The following is a 20244-nucleotide window of genomic DNA, read 5'->3' on the forward strand; positions in this document are numbered from 1 at the left end:
TTTTATTTCTAATCAGAGCCAACTGACTTCCCAGCTTGTGCAGAGGTTCTTAACTTAGATCCTCCTTGGAGAGGTCCAAAGTAAGTAGGATGGAAAACTTTGTAGATACAGGAAAGTAAATGATGTCTGTTCCAGACATATTTCAAGGTGAAGATGAAAAACTAGTTCCTTTGACAGAGTTTGATTTTGAATGAAACCTTTATTTCAAGTGTGTTTGAAATTTCAGATTGTATGTCTTTTAAATGAGTTTTAAACAGAAATCATCACAGAATTCACCAGTCACACATGACTAAGCAAACAGTTCTGTTCCATAAAAGCAAGGATACATCAGATTCATGGGCAAATTTTTCTGTTATATTCCATTTGAAAGTTGTTTAACTGTCTGGGTATATATATGTTTTGAGACAGTTTTAAAGGCAGGAAATTGTATTTCAAGAAGTATTTAAATAAGAATGTTACCAGATATATGGAACAGCAGCCCTGTGTTGTTCCAGTGAGATGGATGCATTCCTGGGAGTTTCCCCTTAAGAACGCAAGGCTGTCTGGTTGCAGAGTGAGCTCGGGCTGGTGCTGGTGAGCAGACTGAGTGCCTGGTTCACTGCCAGCCCTCCTAGAAGCTCCCCTTGGGCCAGACAGCTGCTTACTTGTCCTTGGGGGAACAAGTTCTTCTACACTTTTGAAGTTTTTAAAACGTGATATATTGTAAACTCTGCAGTTTGGTTTTTGAAAACGAAACACCTTCTTAATGTTTATATTTCTGAGTAACTTCCCCGATTTCTGCCCCCATCTGTACATCCTGCTTTGAGGTGGGGGGTTGCAGAACCTGGTCCGAAGCCATGATTTTGTCCCAGCCAAGCAGCATGGGTTAGGCAGGGTCCCAGTACTGACACTGCGTATCATCCCCATGCCATGGCACACAGATTTCTGGAAGTGAGTCAGCAACACTCTGGCTTGGAAAGCAGAAAATCACAGTGTTCTCAGACAGGAAAGTTTTTAGGTGGTGAAACACAAACATATTGGATGCCTGTGAACTGCATGTGGCTCTGATAATCCTTTTACATATTCTGTGCCACTTCCAGTTCCTCCCCAGTTTTGTGTCCTTAAAGCCAGCCTTGCCAGACTCAGGCAACCGGAAGCTGCCTGTCGTGTTCCCAGCAAACAAATTTGTGGGCACTGGTAAATAGAAGAGCTTTGGGGTTAAGAAATCCTCTCAGCCACCATTTTCTTAGAAGATCTGCAGCAGTACTCATCTTGCACAATTCTACAATTTCTAGTGCAAGTTTCTATTTTTAGTTACACAAATTATTTCTGGAATGTAGTTACTGAGCAGAAGGAGAAGCCAGAGATATCCTGGTTTCATGTGTCTGAAACGATGTTATAAACAGTACTTTTATATATGCAATATGCTAACAGGGCTTATTAGGTTTTTTTGTTTGTTAATTGCTTCACATAACTTCATGAGGAGCCAACAACAAAAGACACTTCACATTATATTGTGGAGAGAAATTACATTTGGAGTAGTTCCAGTGATGTCCTATGGTACAAATTATAACTTGCAGTTTTTATTAAGTTTATAAAATGGGTGTTTTTTCCCTATAATGAAATACGAGGTAAAATAAAGGAAAAATGTTTGGAGTGGTCACTCTAGTTACCATGAGAAGAGCAGAGGGAAAGCCATAAAGCCATCTCTAAAGATGGTGAGGTCTTGAAATATTTTTATAAGGACCATGTCAAGTTTCTTCATTAGTCTTTAAAAATTTGGTACCAAATTAAATTTCTCCAGTCTTTTTCTTAGTTCATGTTCAGTTGTAGAGTGTGTCTGCAGCTTCTTGGGATTTGTATTGTGTTTTATATTATGCCTCACTTGGTAATACATGGTTTTTTATCTTGGGTTAAGTACTGCCCCTCCAGTTTGAGTGCTCGTCTCTCATAAAGCAGGGCTAGCATGCAGCAGTGTTGAGAGAAGACTTGGCCAACACAAACTTCTGTAAAAGACTGCTGCCAATCTTACTTTTTCCTAAAAAACAAACTGTATAAACCAGGAAAAAGCTATTCTGCCAATACAGCCCAGTTCTGTTCCAATGTACTCTTTGAGGAGTCCCTCTGGCAGTTCATCTTCTGTGGCCTTTTCGCCTCTTGGTAGAAATTACATGAACTAACTGGGGATCATTAATCCCCAGTCAAATCTAGGAACTATCACTGGTAACTTTTTTTTTTTTTTTTTTTTTAGTAATAAGGGCATAAAATGTCTCAGGATTTTGTGTTGCATTTCTTTTAACATAAGATTTGGAAGTAACCAAGTCTCAGATTTCAGACTACCAGAGCTGGATCTAAATTCCTGTGGACAAAAAGCCAGAGATACTTAAGAAGAAAATTGCTCTCCTCTACATTAGGTTTTAGCTGCAGGCAGCAACTGGACGCTAATCAAGAAGGGTCAGTAACTCAATCGTCTTAAAAATCCAACACATTCATGTTCAGATTGTTCAGCCTATTGAATTCAATTACTGGCTTTTCTCTGGCATGCCTAAAACAGATGAGCGCTACCGATTTTCATACCTTTTACCTGGGGGCAGCTTAGGTTGTTTCTAAAACAAGAGTTGAAGGTAAGAGATAATAACTGGGTAACTGGCCCTTTTACTTGAACTTTCTGAAGAGGCTCTGAAAAACAAAGTTTCAAAGCTCCTTTCCCCTTCCCTTCAAACCTGTTTATCTCATATGTGAGAATGGAAACTTAAATGAGTGGAAATTTGACAATGAATAGAAGAATGGTTGCATGTGATACTGTTGAACTACTTGCCCAGATGAAATTAGAGTTAGATTAATTTTTAATCACTCTTTTATAGATGTCTAGATTTCCTTTTTTCACTTCTGTGGCTGACAGTAAGTCTGGAAAGTATTTCGCCATTCCTTCACCCAGTTCTCTGTTTATTTGAAGAATAGCGTAATTCTTTGTCCATAGCCAAGTGTACAGTTCTGCTCTGTATACAGTCCTACAGGTTTTAGCAGAATATATCACTAAAAGAGAAACCTTCTCTTTTCAAAAAGCATCATCTTAACAAGATGAAACTTACATATATATTCCATTGATTTAACTTAATTTTTTTTCCAGGCAGAATTCATATAAGCAGGGTCAATATCAGGGAATTACAGTAAGTTTAAAAAAGCTTAGATCAATTTTGCTAAATTTGTTTTTACAGAAACTAAGGTTGTAACCACTTAATTTTAAATTGTAATAAGTCATTCTTCATTTCACTAAGAGTACCTAAATGCATATCAGATAACTTGCTTTAGGGACCCTTTTAAAAATTACAACAAGTGCTACTTTTATATAGAAAAAAAGCAAACAAGTTGCAGCTGACGACCACAAAATATACCTCTTAAGTTTTGTTTCTGCGGAAGAGGATTAGTCACTATGGCTGTGCTGTCCTAGCAGTATCACATTTTCTTACTCTGGTTACAAAATGCAGCTTCTGTTACTGTGGTTTGTTTTCCAAGCAAAACGAGTTATACTTGCAGAAGTGCTTTTTAGGCAAGACAGCAGTCTGCACAACAACAACACTAACATGGAAACCGTCCTTGTGCCCCAAGCAGAGGAAATGAGGGTTTGCAATAGGCCACAGTGTGAGCTGGAAATTTAGTGATAGTTGAAATATCATTAGCTATTTGACTAATTATTTTTACCAGTGGCATAGAGCTACCGTGGGATAATAGGTACACCTTGAGTAGAAGAATTAATTCTTCTCCCCCCTCTCCCCCAGCACCAAACTGTTGATGTTTGGATATAACCACATAATTTGATTTTACAGGGAAAGACAGCAATGTCTGATCCTTGGGTTTTGATTTACTAGTGTGGTTAGGGAAAAAGATGAAATGTGTTCAGAAATCCCCTTTAGCTATAGTCCCCTTACCTAATAGCTGTTGACTTTGGCACAACTTGCAAAGTTTTCCTGAAAAATACATACATTCCTCTTGTTTTGGAAATCACAATAAATCTTTTCTGTGTTGAAGTTTTTTCTATAAAAACAAATCTTAAATACTCAAAATTTCAAAATTAGTTTATTCATAAGATGACCTTAAAATGTGTTCCAGGCAGACAGCAAATTTCATGTTGTGTGAATTGTGCGCTAATTTTAGACAAAACCAAGTTATTTGGAACCTTTTGTTACAAGAAAAGGCCAAAAGCCACCTGTTACACTTAATGAGCAGATATGAAAGATGAGCCACAGAATCATTCTGCATAAGCAGACAACTGTCATCAGTTAGCAATAATTCCACATTCCTTGTGATGGTGATTTCCAGAATTTTGGAGAAGAGCATCACAGTAATACAGATCGAGTGTGCCTGCCAGCACAGAGTAATAGGATCAAAGAGTGACTGAGGACTAGTAACTAAGTGGCATGATCAGTCCACAAATCCTTTTACTAATGAGTCTTCCCCAGTCTGTCATCTGTTCAAAAGTGTAGTTTTTAAACTGCCCTAAACGAGACCTTTTTGAGCTACTGGATATCACTTGTTAAGTACTTAAAAAATTAGGGGTAGATTAGAAGTACTTTAATGCCAGTTATTTCTTTGTGTGTTCTAGGTTTTCAGCCAAGTTTGGAGAGATTTTATCCTTGTTGTTTCTTAAAATTCTTGAAACTTGTGTAAAAAGGTCAGGGGGAGCTTCTGTAAAACTACACAGTCATGTTGAGGACTCCTTCAGCCTTTTGGGGAACACTGCACTGTTCAGGAAACAGGATGGGGGAAAGTAGGAAAAAAAGGCTGCTGGATAAAAGGCTAACATAGTAGCCACAGACCTAAAACCTTCTGGGGTGAGTTACTCTTAAAACATTTTGATAACTGCGAGTTCAGACCCATACTTTTTTGGTTTTGTTTTTGATGAATAACCTGTGCAAATGAGAATCCTACCAGACCTTAAATTTAGAAATATAATAGAAATAGGAATAGAATAGAAATAGAAATAGAAATAGAAATAGAAATAATAGTATTGTACAAACTGTGAATGCAAGAGATGGATGTGCCTTTCCTACAGGATGGTCATTAGTTTTAAGGGGGTTTTCATGCATCTGGAGTGCTTTCTCTCATTCATGGAAGCAGTAAAATCTTAACAGAATTCTAAGCCTATACTCTTCAAATTTTGCTCTTGTACAACTGCTCTCATCTCAGTCACTGTATTAGCCTGTCACATTAGTTAGCCTTAAGGCACTGACCTTTTGCAGTGCTGATGCAAAAGTAAATCCTTTCTGAACACTCCTTGTTACTGCTGCTGGGAGTGCAGAAATTCCAGGGAACTCCGGGTCATGTGCTCCAATGGTGAGAAGAGTGCCCACAGGTAAAGAGAAAATTGCAGTTTGAGACAGAGCTTCCACACCAGGTGTGCATTGCTGAGTCAAGAGCAGGTATTGACAGGTCACTTCTTGTGCAGCACTGACTGTCTTACTCCTCAGCAGGGGCAGGTTTGAAACCATCAGCAGTCATTAACACGGGCTTGCAAGCACACAGATGACTGTAACAATTTCATGAGATTTGACTTCATAAAACTTACTTTGAAAAGTCTCAGTCAATGCAGTATAACAGCAAAGCAGTGTGAGTAGGGATTGCCTGGGGAGAGATGACTAACCAGGGTTTTTGAGCTTGAAGGAAGACAAGGTCATGTTTTCAAATGCTGTTTATCAGCAGCATGCAGTAGAAGAAACTAGGGAGGTGTGTCACTTCTTTTGGAAGGAAAAGGAAGGGCAATGTTAACTACAAATTCTATTGTTATAGCTAATCCCAGTGCATTTAGAAGTTCTAAGAAACAAAGTTGTTTGGATTAAAATACGTAGTTTTGAAGAGGTATTCTCTTCAATAAAAATGAAGAGAAAATATTATTTGAAATGTTGTCTGGATTGTGTAGTAAATTTTAATTTATTTTTAAATTTTTAAAATATTTTTTAAATGTTGTCTGGATTGTAAAATAACTACTGTATCTCATATAGAATAGACAGTGTCATGTATTACTCTACAGCCTTGCCTTTATTATTTCTTTGAGGTTAGTAATGCTAATCTGTCTGCTGTAAGATGCTACAAGGTTTTAGCTTGTTTGCCTAGAAATAACATGGTGAAGTTGTCCTTTATATTTTTGAAATCAAGTTAGTTGCAGTATAACACAGACTAGTGATTACTTAGATTTGGCCTTCATAGAATAACACACACCCCCACCCCCCCCTTATTTTTTCTGAGGCTGCTATACCTCCACAAAACATTGCTAGGCAAAGAGAAACATCATTGCTGGAATGTGCTGACAAGAATTTAATAAAGATGGAGCTGTGCAGGAAGTCTCTTCAGAGCTGATTGAAATAAATGTTCACTCCAGGAGTTGAGAGTTGAACACATTTAACTACTGCAGTGGGTCTCTGCCCTGTCCTTCCTCACAGGAAAAATACCCTTGGAAGAGGATATTGCACATCACACTATAAAAAAATATTGAATATTCTGTGAAGTGGGGGGTCCCATCATAGTTGCAAATATGCAAAGGTCTTTTTGTGCTGTTAGTTTCTGTTTGCCATCTGAGATGTTCAGAGGCTGAGGTCATAGCTTCATGACCATTTTTTTCTGGCAATAAGGCTCGGTGTCAAGAATCATCCATCACTTCTCCTGCTTCTTCATTCTGCTTGTGTGGCAACAGAATGGGGAATCAGAGAACTGACTTAGGTTAAAGGCAACCTCGTTTTATGCAGCTGCTCAAAGGGGTATATGCTGGAATTGGTTGGAGTTTCTTTGGGACGTACATGTATGTTCACCAAATCTCAGTAATAATTAATGATACAGATGCCAGCTCTACACTCTGCAGTGCTTTTCAAACATAACTGTAACTGTGAAATCTGCAGAGACACTGAAGAGAGAATTTAAAGTGGCAAGCTTTAGCCCAAGGACACAAGTTCAAGTCATCTCTAAAGTCCCTGAAGAAAGGCAGGACTTCTCCATGTTCTAGGGATTAGTTTGACCTCAGTCTTATTTCATGAAGTGGGTTACAGAGCAAAGAAGTTTAGAAACTGTTCTCCTATAAATAGGAAAACTCTCACAGTCCATTGCATTTTTCAGCACTGCAGAGTGTAGTGCTGGCGTCCTCATCAAAAGACAGCATTTATATGAAATACATCAATTCTCCAGAGTTTTGGGAAGCTCTCTACCAGTTACAGTGGGGAACACTAAGACCCTTTTGCTTTCCATCACAAAAGCTGATCCTAGGAACTGGACATATGTGCAGGTTTATCTGTTTCGTAAGTTTCAGTGTCTATGGATTGTTGGTATTTTACATCAGCTGTATTTCTCTTCTGATAGCTGTGAATATGGATATAAATTGGGAGAATTTACAGAATCACAGAATTGTGAGGGTTTGGAAGGGACCTATGGAGATCATCCAGTCCAACCCCCTGCCAAGGCAGGGTCCCCTAGAGCAGGTTACACAGGAAGGCACCCAGGTGGGTTTTGAGTGTCTTCAGAGAGGGAGAATCCATTACCTCCCGGGGCAGCTTTAGGAGATTTAAAAGCTGTAATCAGAGCTTAGGACCAGCTCTTCAGTGCCATTTACTCAGTGGTAAAGTATTTGTTAAGAGAGAAGCACTGAGAGGCCTCCTGTATTTGCTAGTATTTTGTATTTTGCCTAGAACTCACAAAACTGTCTTAACACTTTTTATGTGGAGTATAAAAATGCTAGTGAGACAAATATTTTTTACATATTTTGGTGGCAGATATCTGCTGCATAGACTAATATTGCGTATTTTCAGTGAACCCATCATAGTTTGCATTTCAGCATAGATTGTAGAGACACTCGTTCTTACATTCCCTGATTTCCCCTTGTCTTAGAGTCTCCTGTCAATATACAGCAAAGCTTTTTTTTCCCCCCAAGAATGTTATTTTAAAAATCAAAAGAAGAGAAGCAGCTATGTGTAGTCTTGCCTTTGGGTGAATTTCCAAACTGTCTGTTCCAGGAGATAGCATTTCCTTTGTTCCAAGTGCATAAACTCAGGCCTTTGCTGAGGAACAGCAAAATCGTTCCCATCAAAGAAGACGACTCTCACATGGATTTATGTCACTTATCAATGAGCAGTTACCCATTGATGCTCACAAGTAGTTCATAATTCTCTCTGAGTAGACAGCTTTTTTGTGGGTTCATATTCTTCGTCTGACAAAATGCCTATAACACTTTTGCCAAAGGCAGTGCTTTTCAAGGCTTAGTTTTCCTGGTGCCAAGGACTCTTCAAAAGCAGTCCAAAAGCCAAGTACTAGTGGGCATAAAAAGCCTACTGTGGCAATAGAAAAGGCTTTAAAAACTTTTGTATTTGTTCACACAAGTGTTTCAGTGTGGAAAATCCTGTCTTTAAGCTTCATTAACTTCATAAGACTGCAAACTAAGAGTCTAGTGTTTTATGCATTTTTATGCATTTAAATTTTAAGACAATGAACATTAAAGTTGAAATGCAAATTACAAGCAAGCAAGAAAAAAAAAGGATTTTCACCCCAGAACAAAGTGCTGTGAGACCTATAGCTCTGCAGCACTCCAGCATACCTCTAGATTGAAGTTTTAAGTGAGCTATTCATAGAAAAATGCATAATCCTTTGAGCAATGCACAAGAGAATTGATTGGCCTATAAAAAAGAAAAAGTAATAACTGTAAGCTGCAAGATAAGGATGTCTTTGCCATGCTGTGTTGCCTAAAATCTTCCAGCTCTGTCCACCTGTCTAGGATGAATGTAGTGATAAAATTTCTATGTCACTGCTGAGAATTTTTCAAAATCCCATACTCTTACTACTCCACAAACGGTTTCATATAATGAAATACCTATTCTGGCCCACAGGGTGAGATCTGAATAACAAAATGTGAAATGGCAGAGAGGCTGGAACCAGATGATGTTTAAGGTCCCTCCTGACCCAAATCATTCTGTGATTCTATGAGTATCTCCAAGTACTGAAGTCTGGGATTCTAGGAAATGTGACTTGACTTCCCAGCACACACCAGCCATCAAACCTTCTGTACGTTCAACTTAAACATTAAGCAAGTATGTAAACAACATACATGTGCTTGCAGCAGTTCTGTCATGCACAAGAGATACAAATCCAAATGTTAATACAGAATATGCTATTTAAATGGGAAACAAAGCAGCTTTGTGATTCATCACAGTATGAACATTATTTCCTCTTTATAGTTGTTCCATAAAGTTCACACAGTTTTATATGCTACTCTTGAAATAACACAAACTGAATTCCAGAGTTGCTTTGATGTGAGAACCTATGGGCTCATACAAGAGTTGTGTGTGAATGACTTCACTTTGCAGTGCAACATAGGGCTAAGCAAGTGTTGGGATTTCTGTGTGGTACTTCTGCAGCCATCTAAACTCTCAATCTTTAAAGTAAGCTGTCTGCTTCCATTGCTGTCTGCTTTTCATTTCCATTATTGAGCTAAATTACAGATAAAATTTACCACTTTTGGAAATTTACCTTGGTTAATGTAGTGGTTTGCAGGTTTTCCTGTATGCAAGAATTTTTCATTCAACTTCATGGCAAATCTGGCCCTGTTTCCCTTTAGATGTCTCTAAAACCTTTGTTAATACTTCTCTTGTTGAGTTCTGGTGAGTTCCCCAGCCTGCTTTGTTTCCCAGATGAGAGGAGCAGTGAGGAGTGCTGTGTTCCCACAGGTATGTGTGGGATGGGGGCTGCCAGGAGCGGCTGCTCTGTGCTGGGCACGCACACCGGCCCTGTCCTGGGCACCTCAGGGGCCACTGGCGTGCACTGGGGGTTTGGGGAGTGACTGGGCAGAGTCCAGGATGTGCAGCTTCTCTGCAGGACATCTTAGGGGTGTAGAGGTGCATCTAGTCTGCAAACTTGGCATTCTAAGAGCCATGAGCTGGTCTGAGCTGTGCAGTTCAGGGAGAATGTGCTTCCTGCAGTCTAGTGGATGTGTGGCAGGCAGGGAGAGAGATGTGCCTGAATAGGAAATCACAGAGGATGGGAATCAGCAGTCTGGTTCTATCTGAATGTTTTCCACATTTGTCATCCAATCAAAGGGGATTGCGGAACTTGTAAGATTCTAATTAAGGTGTTGGTTTTTTTTTTAATCATCAGTTTCAACTACTTTAGTAGTGTTGTGGTGGACTGTGCTGTTAACTAAAACTTACCACCTTATGCATGGATTATTGAGTTTTTAAGAGCAGAGACAAATCAGTGCCCATATTTAAAGCCCTGTGAGACTGCATTCAGTTCAAAATGTTTTTTTGTTTTGCTTAGGAAAGTAGGAGTGACAATTAGTCTTGATGTCTGTAAATTCTTACAGGTCTTAGTAAATTTCTTTAATTTATTTTGTCTCATTTGTGTAATCCAGAAAATACTCTTCTTTGTCAAAAAAACTTCACCAGAGTAAGGAAACAAAACTAGATAAAGCTGCTACTGCAGCCTTAAAGCAAAGCCACTGTATTGCACATGCATTTCTTAAAACACTTTTGTTTTCTCCCCACAGGCCTAAAGATTTTCGAAGAAAGTAGTAACAAATAAAGAAGTGCCATCAGGAGTGTCTCTCCTTCAAAGAAAATTCTTCTAATATGGAAGCATCTGTGCAGCTCAGTCAGCCCTTCTATACTGAATGTTTCTGACAGCTGTCAGCAAACTTGACTTGGCAAGATTATAGAAATCAGTGTATTTGAAACAGCTAAGAATAGGTATTACCTTGTTAATACCATCTGTATTCTGATCTGGTATTTGTTAATGGCATTTGATTTGATACTGTTATTAAAGAATTAATGCCTTTGTAATGAGTATTTGTGTTTAATGGAAAGAATACATGGACTACTGCTATGAAGTAGCTCACGCTGAAAGTTGCAAAACTTGAATTCCATGCAGGAGGAATGGAGAATAATTATGGTCATCAGCCATAATTTTTCATCCTTGAGCTTTGGCCATCTTTTGATACATTATACTCTAAGGAACAAAATGACAACTACTGTTTCTTTAATAATCTTACTTTTTCAGACTACTGTTCATCTGCATCTAAATCTTGGCTGTGCTGAATGACAAGAGCAAGGGTGACTCTACTTTGACTGTTGAATGTCACTAAATGTGTTCCTAATGGTATTTTATTCTTGATGTTGAGATGTTACATGATTGTCATTGGGAGATTTGCTATCCCTGTAGTTCTGTCTGCCTTGGAAAGTAGCCAGACAGAGCATTGTTCCAGCTGGGCATGGCTTTTGAAGATGGCACACTCTGGACCTCCAGAGTGTTGGTAACTCTGCTTTTTACCAACCAGAACACTAATTTGGGGCTGTGTAGTGCATTTTCTGAAATGACTCTTCCTCACAATGAGGAGGTTCTGCTGACAGCCCAGTATAGAACAGATTCCATTAACGGGTTGAAGTAACAGGCAGTAAAGGCAGATCAGAGAGAGATACTTTTCCTTTTTTGCCCCCTTCATCCTCAACCTGATTTTCATTCAAGTCACAGGAATATGCCTTATTTACTTTAAGGAACATATTATAGAACAAAGCAGCAACATTTTTATTATGAAAACCTAATGAGGAAACCAAACTTAAGTGTTGAATGATGCAAAGATGTCTTAAAATTTACTTCCCTTTTGCAAGCTACTTCTCTGAAATTCCTTTCTGCTTTCCTGCTCTGAAAGCCCTCAAGCCAAAGCTGTTCTGTAGATAAGTAAAGCACCTGTTGTTTCCTGTGTTGTAGGAAATGCTGGTACATTATTTGCCAAATTTTAGAGTGTTTGGTGAGGAGAATTTGAGTGTTCTACATCTGTTTCATACAAGCATCATACAGGAAGAAAACCAGTTGTTTATAACCATGTTTCATTACATGAAATAATGGTTTGGTATCGGGCCTTTGTCATTCAGATGGGCGTATCCCAGGAAAAATTCCTACCTAGTGGATGTGCAACCTTTATTTCCAAGGCAGTTACTACACTCCATTAACTAAAAGTATTTTTTAAAGTCCTAGGTTGCAGTAAATGCTCTTTTATGTGTAAGGACACAGTACGCAGTTTATTGTAAGATCTGTGTGGCATCAGCTGGTCACTATGTGCTGAATAACTCAGTCAGCAGCCTCAGTTTCTTAGGTGGTCTGGAAAAAATATAAGACATTTGATTATTCAGAAACTGGATTTTGGAGAAATCTTGACTGACTGTGTCTTCTTTTAGAAAACATGCAATTCCTGAACAGTATTTTTATAATTGGGTAGAGCCCATTAGTTAGTTACTCTTTCTTACCAAGGTATATCCAGCAAGTGACAATATGATCAATGATACCTGAAGCTTTCTGGTCAGCATGGTGCCAGCAAATGGCACAGTAAATAGAAAGTTAAAACAACTACTGCAACTGAAGCTTGTGCTTTAGTATATAAATTGTTATGTAGTTGGAATGAGTATGGCTACTTTTTTATCCCCAGGTCATTTGTTTAATTCACTCCATGTAAATCCCTGTGGTGTGAGGAGGAGTGGCAGTGGCAGCAGGTTGTGCAGGTGTCCCACAGGGGGGATCCCTCAGGCTGAGAGCTCCCGAATTCCCTGTGAGCAGAGGGGTGCTGGTGTGGGAGCTGTTGGACTGGCATAGCACAAGTGACATCGACAGCACACCACAAGCACTCTCAGGGATTTGGTCAGGCTGTTACATGGAGCAAATAACACCAATTGCCTTATTTTGATCAGTTTGGTTATGTTGTGTCCCTACATCCCTGGTACTGCCCTATTACTCTCTGTGGTCTCAAAAAGAATTTGATATTTGGATACAGTGTTGCAGGACAGCCAGTCAGGACTAATCTATTGTGCACTGTTAGCAGGAGACTCATAGTCTTTCAAAGACAGCATGGGCAGAATAGCTTACTTTTTCCATCAGTGGCCTTCTCAGTCACTTCCACTGGACCTGCAGGTCAGCAAGTGAGCCTGCAGCTCACACTGTGACCTGCGTCAGTAGAACATGGATGGGAGTGGGATAACCAGGGAGGGGCAGAGGGAGTTTGCAGTTGGGGTAAATTAACAGGTGTTCACAGCCGATGCCAGCAGGGAAATTACCCCTGTGACCCCAGGCATTACTGTATTTAGTTGTAATAATACATCTGACTATCAAGTTGCACGTGCCAGGTCATGGTACCTGCTTGTGGCCAAGAAAGCCATGGTCACATGAGGCGTCAGTGTTCTGTCAAGTGGGGTTAAGCTGCTAAAAAATAAAGTCCATTAACTACATTATACTTAGAGAATACAGAATCACTAGGTTGGAAGAGACCTCCAAGATCATCGAGTCCAACCCATGCCTTAAGACCTCAACTAGACTATGGCACCGAGTGCCACATGGAATGTTTTTTTTAAACACCTCCAGGGATGGTGATTCCATCACCATAATGACTTTTCTACCTTCTGTTTTTAAGCAAGTGCAGGTAATAACATTCAACTAACATTCCATCAACTTTTATCGCCTTTCCCCAAGAAAGGTTGGAATCAGAGGTGAAAGAAGTAATGGGAAAACAAAGAAAGTAGGAAGGTATCCAGCCCCCAGCCAGAGTCTGCTAGTCACATGTGCAAATTGTGTGTGCTACTAATGAGACAACTCTGGGTGAGGTAATTGGAGATTACACAGTAAAGGTAACCATCTTCTTCCTGGTGAGTTACGGGAGCTGCTGGCAGTGGTCAGAGGCCAAATCTGACAGGCTTTTCTTTACTGTAGAATATGGCTAGACCCATTTCCAGTCAGGGATTAGCAGGAAGACAGTCCTGGGATGTACAGGACAGCCTCTCCATGTCTGTATAGGGCTGAAGAAAAAGTGTTCCAAACCTATGGTTTCAATTTAAATGGCTGTTTTTGAGTTAAATCTTGCTCAGGCGCCAGCACTGTTCAAAGCTGCTTATTGAGTCTCTTTATAACTTACCCTATTTGTAGATGATGAATTGCTCTGTGCTCAAGTGGTTGAGTTGGCATTTTGCCTTCCCCTCCTCGTTAGCTGATCCAAGTTGCCATCCCTACTACCCCTGCCAGTCTTCTGACTTGGGCATGTTGGCGTCTGGAATCTCACATGCGCAGTTGGTACAACTACCTCAGCTCATAGTTACTCTCTGCATTTGTCCACGTATAATTTAAAAAATGAGGCTAACTGGTGTTTATACTACATCCTTTAAGATAAAACTGTTGCTCCAAAGTGTTGAAAACAGGAAATGTATTTTCTTCTCATTACATTCTGTCCCCTGAAGATCTAATGCAATTGTTTTGAGTTAAAAATCAAATGAATACAGAATTACCATACAAAAGCTTGCCACTTTTATTTGCATACAAAACAGAAATGAAAGAGGTTCACAATAAATTATCAGTGTGCTCTCACGGAACATATTTGTGTATTTACTTCAGGTGAGTTAAGAAAACAATGGTCTGTTAATGTAAGAAATCTTTGCAAAAGGATAATAAGCCGGGACAAGGACACCTGATGCATTTTTCTCCAGTGGATTTAGTCACATTACTCTGCTAGTAAAGCAATTCATCCAAAACAAACAGAAAACAATCGACTGGGAAAAAATGGATAAGAAAAAAATTTTTGTGAATGGTTTTACGTACACCACCTAGCCAGATGTGGTTTTTCAGATACAGTGTGAAGAGTGAATGGAACAGTACTCCAGAGAAAGATCTACAAGTGACCTTTCATCATCAGCTAGCACCAACCCACTAACATACTAAACTTCTGGCATGCAAGATAATTACCATTACTGGTTGTGTCAACTGGCCATGTACACTTTCTTCTTCTTTAACATAAGAGCCTGTAAACATCTTCAGTGACAGGTGAGGCACCAGGACAAAAGGCCAAACACAGGTGCACATGAAACATTTCCCTTTTTTAAACAGTTCACTGAGAGGGGCTTTTTCTGTTGGCCTTTGTGCGTTCTGGGGTCTTGGCGCTCCTTTTGGCTATCCTCCTTGCGAAGCGACTGATTCCCGGGGATCTCAGCTCAACGGCTTCCATCTCTTCTTGAACAGGAGTAAACTCTGGTTGAGCAAGATGAGGTGATGGATAGGACTGGGAGTACGGGGATGGTAAGGGGTAGGACCCGTGAACTGCGTACGGCTGTTGCTCACCATCGTAAAGGTCCTCAGGGTCATAGATTTGGTAGGAGTTATGTGGCAACTGCACTACTGGGATGTCTTGATCAGTTGGCTCACCGTATCCACCTTAACCCACCACCACCAAGAGTATTCATACGGTTAACACAGGAGAAGGGGAGTAGAAAATTAAAGCGTTCATTAGGAAACTGACATTTTATATATAGATATATTTCTATATAATGTGTGTGAGTATATATATATATAATCTTTAAAAACACATCTTTTATTCACATAAAGGAACAATGAAAACATTTAACAAAATTAATAGGCTGAAGCAATTGGAAACCCACCAAAAGACAGCCAAGTTAGTTGGAAACCACCACCACAATTTGTCAAATGTCCAGTTATAATACTGTGCTCATTATACACTGCACACTCTGCCTGCTATAGCTTATTCCAATTATGGGCTAGAATACATGATTAGCAGGCAAAAATGGGTCAGGCAGTAATTTTTAGCAGTGCCAGGAAGCCAAGTGCATGTACAGCAGCTGTAAGTTCATTAGTGGTAGTCATTATCGTTGCTGGAAAGCACAGAGCAGTTCAGCATCCATCTCTGACCTTCAGCCCAATGAGACCTGAACCAGAATGAGCTTTTCACCTTCTGGACTGGTAGCCATTGTAAGGGATTGGGCCTTGAAACAGGAAATGAACAGCGGGGAGGGGAAGTGAGGAGAAAAGGATAGGAAGAGATGACAACAAAAACATTCAGGTAAGTAAAACATACAAATCAGGTCAGGGGCAGATTAAACTGTAAACATCAAACAAATATGCTTTATGCGTAACATTTATAGTTTAGTGCTTTACTAATAAATTTTGATTTTAGGTTGGGCAATACAGTTTTTGCTAATTGTGTTAACTTCTTCCCATGGCCTCTCCGTGCTATAACAAGATGGGAAAGTAGGATACAGAGAAGATACAGAAAGAATCTATTTTCTCCAGATGGCTTCACTGGTTAATGACGGACACGTGCATCCCTGTGCCAGGTTACACTACTACAGATTTAGTAAGGGTCATGCTCTCATGCCACTCAGAGGCACAGGGAAGGGGAGGTTGAGCAACACATTTGAAAAACTGTAACTGTAAAAACTGCTGTCACAAACATGAGTTGGTAGGGCTTCAACACAGACCACTGGGATGGAGCAGGCTTATACAACTACACAAGCACATACAGGACAAAACCCACTAGGCGGGATCAGTTTTACAGGCTGGGATCAGACGTTGGTCCTTTGGTCACTACGCTGGGTCACCTTCTCTTCGTGCTGCAGTCCCACAAAGCAGAGCCACACTGGACACGCAGGTTTTTAGGGAGCCACCACATTTTTTTTGCAAGGTTCATCGGTAGCCTCCATCTCACTTGGGCTGTTAGAAAATGCCACCCACACCTCTGCAAACGGCAGCTGTCCCGACTCCTCGCTACTCACCTCCCATGCCATACCCAGCGCAGGAGGATGGGTCACAGTACCCTGGAGGCCCAGCAGGACCCTGTGAGCCCGGGGATCCTGTGTGACCAGCAGGACCTCGTGGGCCTGGAGATCCTGGTGGTCCTGGGCTGCCAGTTCGACTTTCTCCTGGAGGTCCTGCATAGAACAGGGAGATGAAACATCTGAGTAGTGTCTTTTATGAAAGCAGGGATATGAGGCCATCTTTCCCGGCCTGGAAAATATGGCACTGAGTGTTATAAACACTTCCAGGAGACAGGAGCGAGAGGAGGAGCAAAGCATCCTGGCTCTGACTCCCTGGGGCAAACTGAGGGAAAGACTTTAGCCTCTGGCAACAAGGACAGAGCTGCAGCCTGAGAGGAGACCCACTCCCAGTGAGCTTCCTCTCTGGCTGCTACTTCATTTTCCTTGCCAGAGACAGCTTCTAGCCAGAACCAGAGCAAATGTTTCACCAAACATCAGACTTCTGGAAAGGGATTTTCATGGGGAAAGGACAGCCCTGGATGCCTGCACAGCTCTTAATTCCTCCCACTCTGTTTCAGTACAACTTCTGGGTAATGCTGTGACTTGATACCAGTGCCTAATGGCCAGGATATCCTCATGAGGCCAATGCAATTTTACTCCTGTTTCAACAGTGTTGTAGTCCAGGGCACAGGGGAAACCCCTCAAACTGCCCTGGGGTTCTGCAACCCCTGCCAGGACGCCAGGAAAGCATTGCCTTTGACCTTAGCCCATGGGAAAAATTGCCAACACTTATGGATGAGAAGAGAACAAGAAAAATTTAAATTAGATAGTAGTTTAGTTTGTCACAGGGTGAAAATTTGTAGTTTTGGGGTTTTAGAATGGAAGTAGATAGAGGCAAGATGGAGAATTTAGGGCGGTGTCTTAAGTTCTTCTTTTTCTTCCTACTCCATCTTCTGCTGTGACGGTGGCATCAGGACATTGGTAGAATGTAGGTGATGTAAAAAATTGAGTGTCTAGAATTGGTAGTAATTATTGGTACAAAATTGTAAATACAGTACATTTCACGAGTTAATTATATTAGAAACCTTTAAGAAACCTTGGACACCAGGTCTCGTGCTCTTGGCAACAGTGTCTTTCAGCGTGCTAAGCCTGGTGTTAGGTGGTGTGCTGACCTTCAGATAAAAAAATGTAATAAAACACCTTTCAAGACCGAGCTGTGAGATCCGCTCTTCTTTCTAACTCTGGCACAGGACTTTGAGAAGGAAAAAAACCCTAATTAGGGGGATCTTGTACTTGAAATACAAGACAACAGGACCTCGTTATCACTCTCTTTGCTTTTTCAGGACCTAAATATAAATCCATGCGATATAACGTGCTTAAACATACATGTTTCTCTGTCAAATCAGATTTAGGTATGACACTAAATCAATGAGGAAACAAATGTAATTAGTCCAGATTAATTTTTTTCCCTTCCAGAACCCATGTCTGAAAAGCAGTTTATCATAGGGAAAAAGAAAATACTTGTGTGATGGGCGACACCATTATGTGGCACATCCCAGCAGATTATACAGTAAGAACGTTATGAACAGTTAAGGTGCCTGAACTGCTACTCTTCTGCTACTCTCCTGAGGAGAAAGAGCTGCTGTAAGCTTCTTCAAACATGGGTCAGAGTCGTCTAACCCAGATGCCTCAAACGTAAGTTTACCTGTGGATCCTGGTGGGCCTCGGGGTCCTTGTGTTCCAACACCTGGATTTCCTTTTTCTCCTTTCTCACCTGGTAAACCTAAGGAAATAGTATTCAGTCGCATTTTGATCAAAAGTGTGAGCAGTGTTTATTATTTAACCAATATTATAGTTCCATATGTTATTTTTCATCTAAAAACAGATGGCAGAGAAAGAAGGAGGTGAAAAATAAGAATTATTTGGTTCTTTTTCCATCTGTCCCCTGACAGCTTCTGAAGGGAAGTGTCATTCTTGGGGTCTTAAACATTTCTGCTGCCATGGTGCTTTCATCAGGATGGTATGCAGAGACATCGGCCAGTTTCCAGGCTGCACTTCCTGTGGAAAGCTGCCTCTGAACTACACCAAGGTGCAACTATTGTAAGTCAGAAGAGTCTTCCAAGCCTCATAGCTACAAATTAATGTGTGGTCCACAAAGTCAAATTTTTAGTGCTACAGCAAATTTTCCTTCAAACATTCACCCACCAAAGAGTGGTTCAGCACAAGATTGTTCATGGAGAGAGCTGTTACTGGTTATGGCAAATTCTTGCTAAAACATGAGAAAGGAGTTTCATCACAGTCAAAATCTGACACCCAAATAAAGCCCAATCTGAGTGTTCCCCAGTCTTGAAACTCTGATATTCCTCTGATAGGCAGAGCCAGTGATTTGTGTTCCTGCACTCACTCATGGGACTAAATTTCTCTCCTTGTGTCTGATCTATGGAGATCACAAATCTAGTAATTCAGAGAAAGCACTGCTTACTTCCAGCTTTCCATCTCCTTCTGCACTACCTCTATGGCATCCTATAAAAACACTTTCTATGTGGAGCCATCACAATAAGCAGTGTTGAACCATAGTAGGTGTCAAAACTAAATTCCAGACCCTGAGTTTCCATTGGTGACTTGGAAATTCTCATAAAGTCTGTGTTTGATTTGGATGGTTCAAAGACACCAAATCCAGGCTGGTTTGTGGGACTTCCCCCCTATTTTCCAGACCTCCCTCCCAGCACTGGTAATTGCTCTCCTGGCTTCACAGCTTCCTCACTTTAAGAGTCAAAGTCTATACACAGCATCTTCATCAACACAGAGCAGAAAGAAAACAGCAGCTGCCCTGGATGGGCAATATCTACAGTTCCAACTGACTGGTCTCCTTCCTTCCTCTCTGCTCATCTAACTGCTACCTCTTAGGGCAAAGCAGCTGGCGAACACCTCATTTTTGCAAGGAATCATAGAATCACAGAATATGCTGAGTTGGAAGACACCACAAAGATCATCGAGTCTGATTCCCAGCCCTGCACAGCACCATCCCCAAGAGTCACACCCTGTGCCTGAGAGCATTGTCTAAATGCTTCCTGAGCTCTTTCAGGCTGGTGCTGTGACCACCTTCCTGGGGAGCTGTTCCAGTGTCCAGCCACCTTCTGGGTGAAGAACCTTTTCCTAATATTCAAACTAACCCTTCCCTGATGTAACTTCAGGCCATTCCCTTGGGGTCTGTCACTGGTCACCACAGAGAAGAGATCAGTGTTTGTCCCTCCTCCTCAGGAGGAAGTTGTAACTGCACTGAGGTCTCTCCTCAATCTCCTGGCTGAACAAAACCTCATCACGTTTCCCCTCAGGGAGTCAAAGATGATCTTTTTTACCTTCTTAAGCTAATTTGTAATGGAAGCAAATAAGTAAATAAAAAGTCTAAGTGTGGAAAAAAAATGTAATCAAAACCCATCAGTGGCAAAGAATTGCTCACATTAAGTTTATCAAATGTAAGTCTGCTGAACTGAAGTGGATTCAGGATCTGTGGAGGAGTTCTGGGTCTTCTGCAGGAACAAAAGGCTTCCAGGGCAACATATTGTCTAACCCAACCACATGGAAAACACAGGCCAGACCACTGCAACCAGTAAACCCACAGTGAGCACATCATTTTTAACCAAAGTATGATGACCTCTTCATGTTACCTCTACAAGGTCCTTTGCCACTGTCGTGGCACAGTTAAGGTATTGCCTGTTCC

At 40.7% G+C, this 20244-nt stretch overlaps 2 protein-coding genes across 8 annotated transcripts in view; one reads left to right on the forward strand and one right to left on the reverse strand.

The window, feature by feature from the left end:
• MRPL13 (mitochondrial ribosomal protein L13) overlaps window positions 1-10787 on the forward strand; it is a 29635-nt gene extending 18848 nt beyond the window's left edge. The window contains exon 7 of the mRNA XM_066176753.1: window positions 10496-10787. Coding sequence (XP_066032850.1) covers window positions 10496-10520 — 25 coding nt within the window. The 3' untranslated portion in view covers window positions 10521-10787. The remainder of the gene's footprint in view (window positions 1-10495) is intronic.
• Window positions 10788-14270: 3483 nt separating this feature from the next.
• COL14A1 (collagen type XIV alpha 1 chain) overlaps window positions 14271-20244 on the reverse strand; it is a 114953-nt gene continuing 108979 nt past the window's right edge. For 3 of the 7 annotated variants that reach the window (XM_066176784.1, XM_066176792.1, XM_066176766.1), the window contains 3 exons: window positions 18229-18306; window positions 16542-16697; window positions 14271-15186 (listed from right to left, as the gene is read on the reverse strand). In XM_066176784.1, coding sequence (XP_066032881.1) covers window positions 14864-15186; window positions 16542-16697; window positions 18229-18306 — 557 coding nt within the window. In that variant the 3' untranslated portion in view covers window positions 14271-14863. Of the gene's footprint in view, window positions 15753-16541; window positions 16698-18228; window positions 18307-20244 lie in introns of all 7 variants that reach the window. The other 4 variants (XM_066176820.1, XM_066176775.1, XM_066176811.1 and 1 more) reach the window with 3 other exon arrangements.

Source organism: Chamaea fasciata, unplaced genomic scaffold (genome assembly GCF_029207755.1).
Source record: "Chamaea fasciata isolate MVZ Bird 193981 ecotype frontalis unplaced genomic scaffold, bChaFas1.0.hap1 SCAF_1, whole genome shotgun sequence".
NCBI classification, from domain to species: Eukaryota; Metazoa; Chordata; class Aves; order Passeriformes; family Sylviidae; genus Chamaea; species Chamaea fasciata.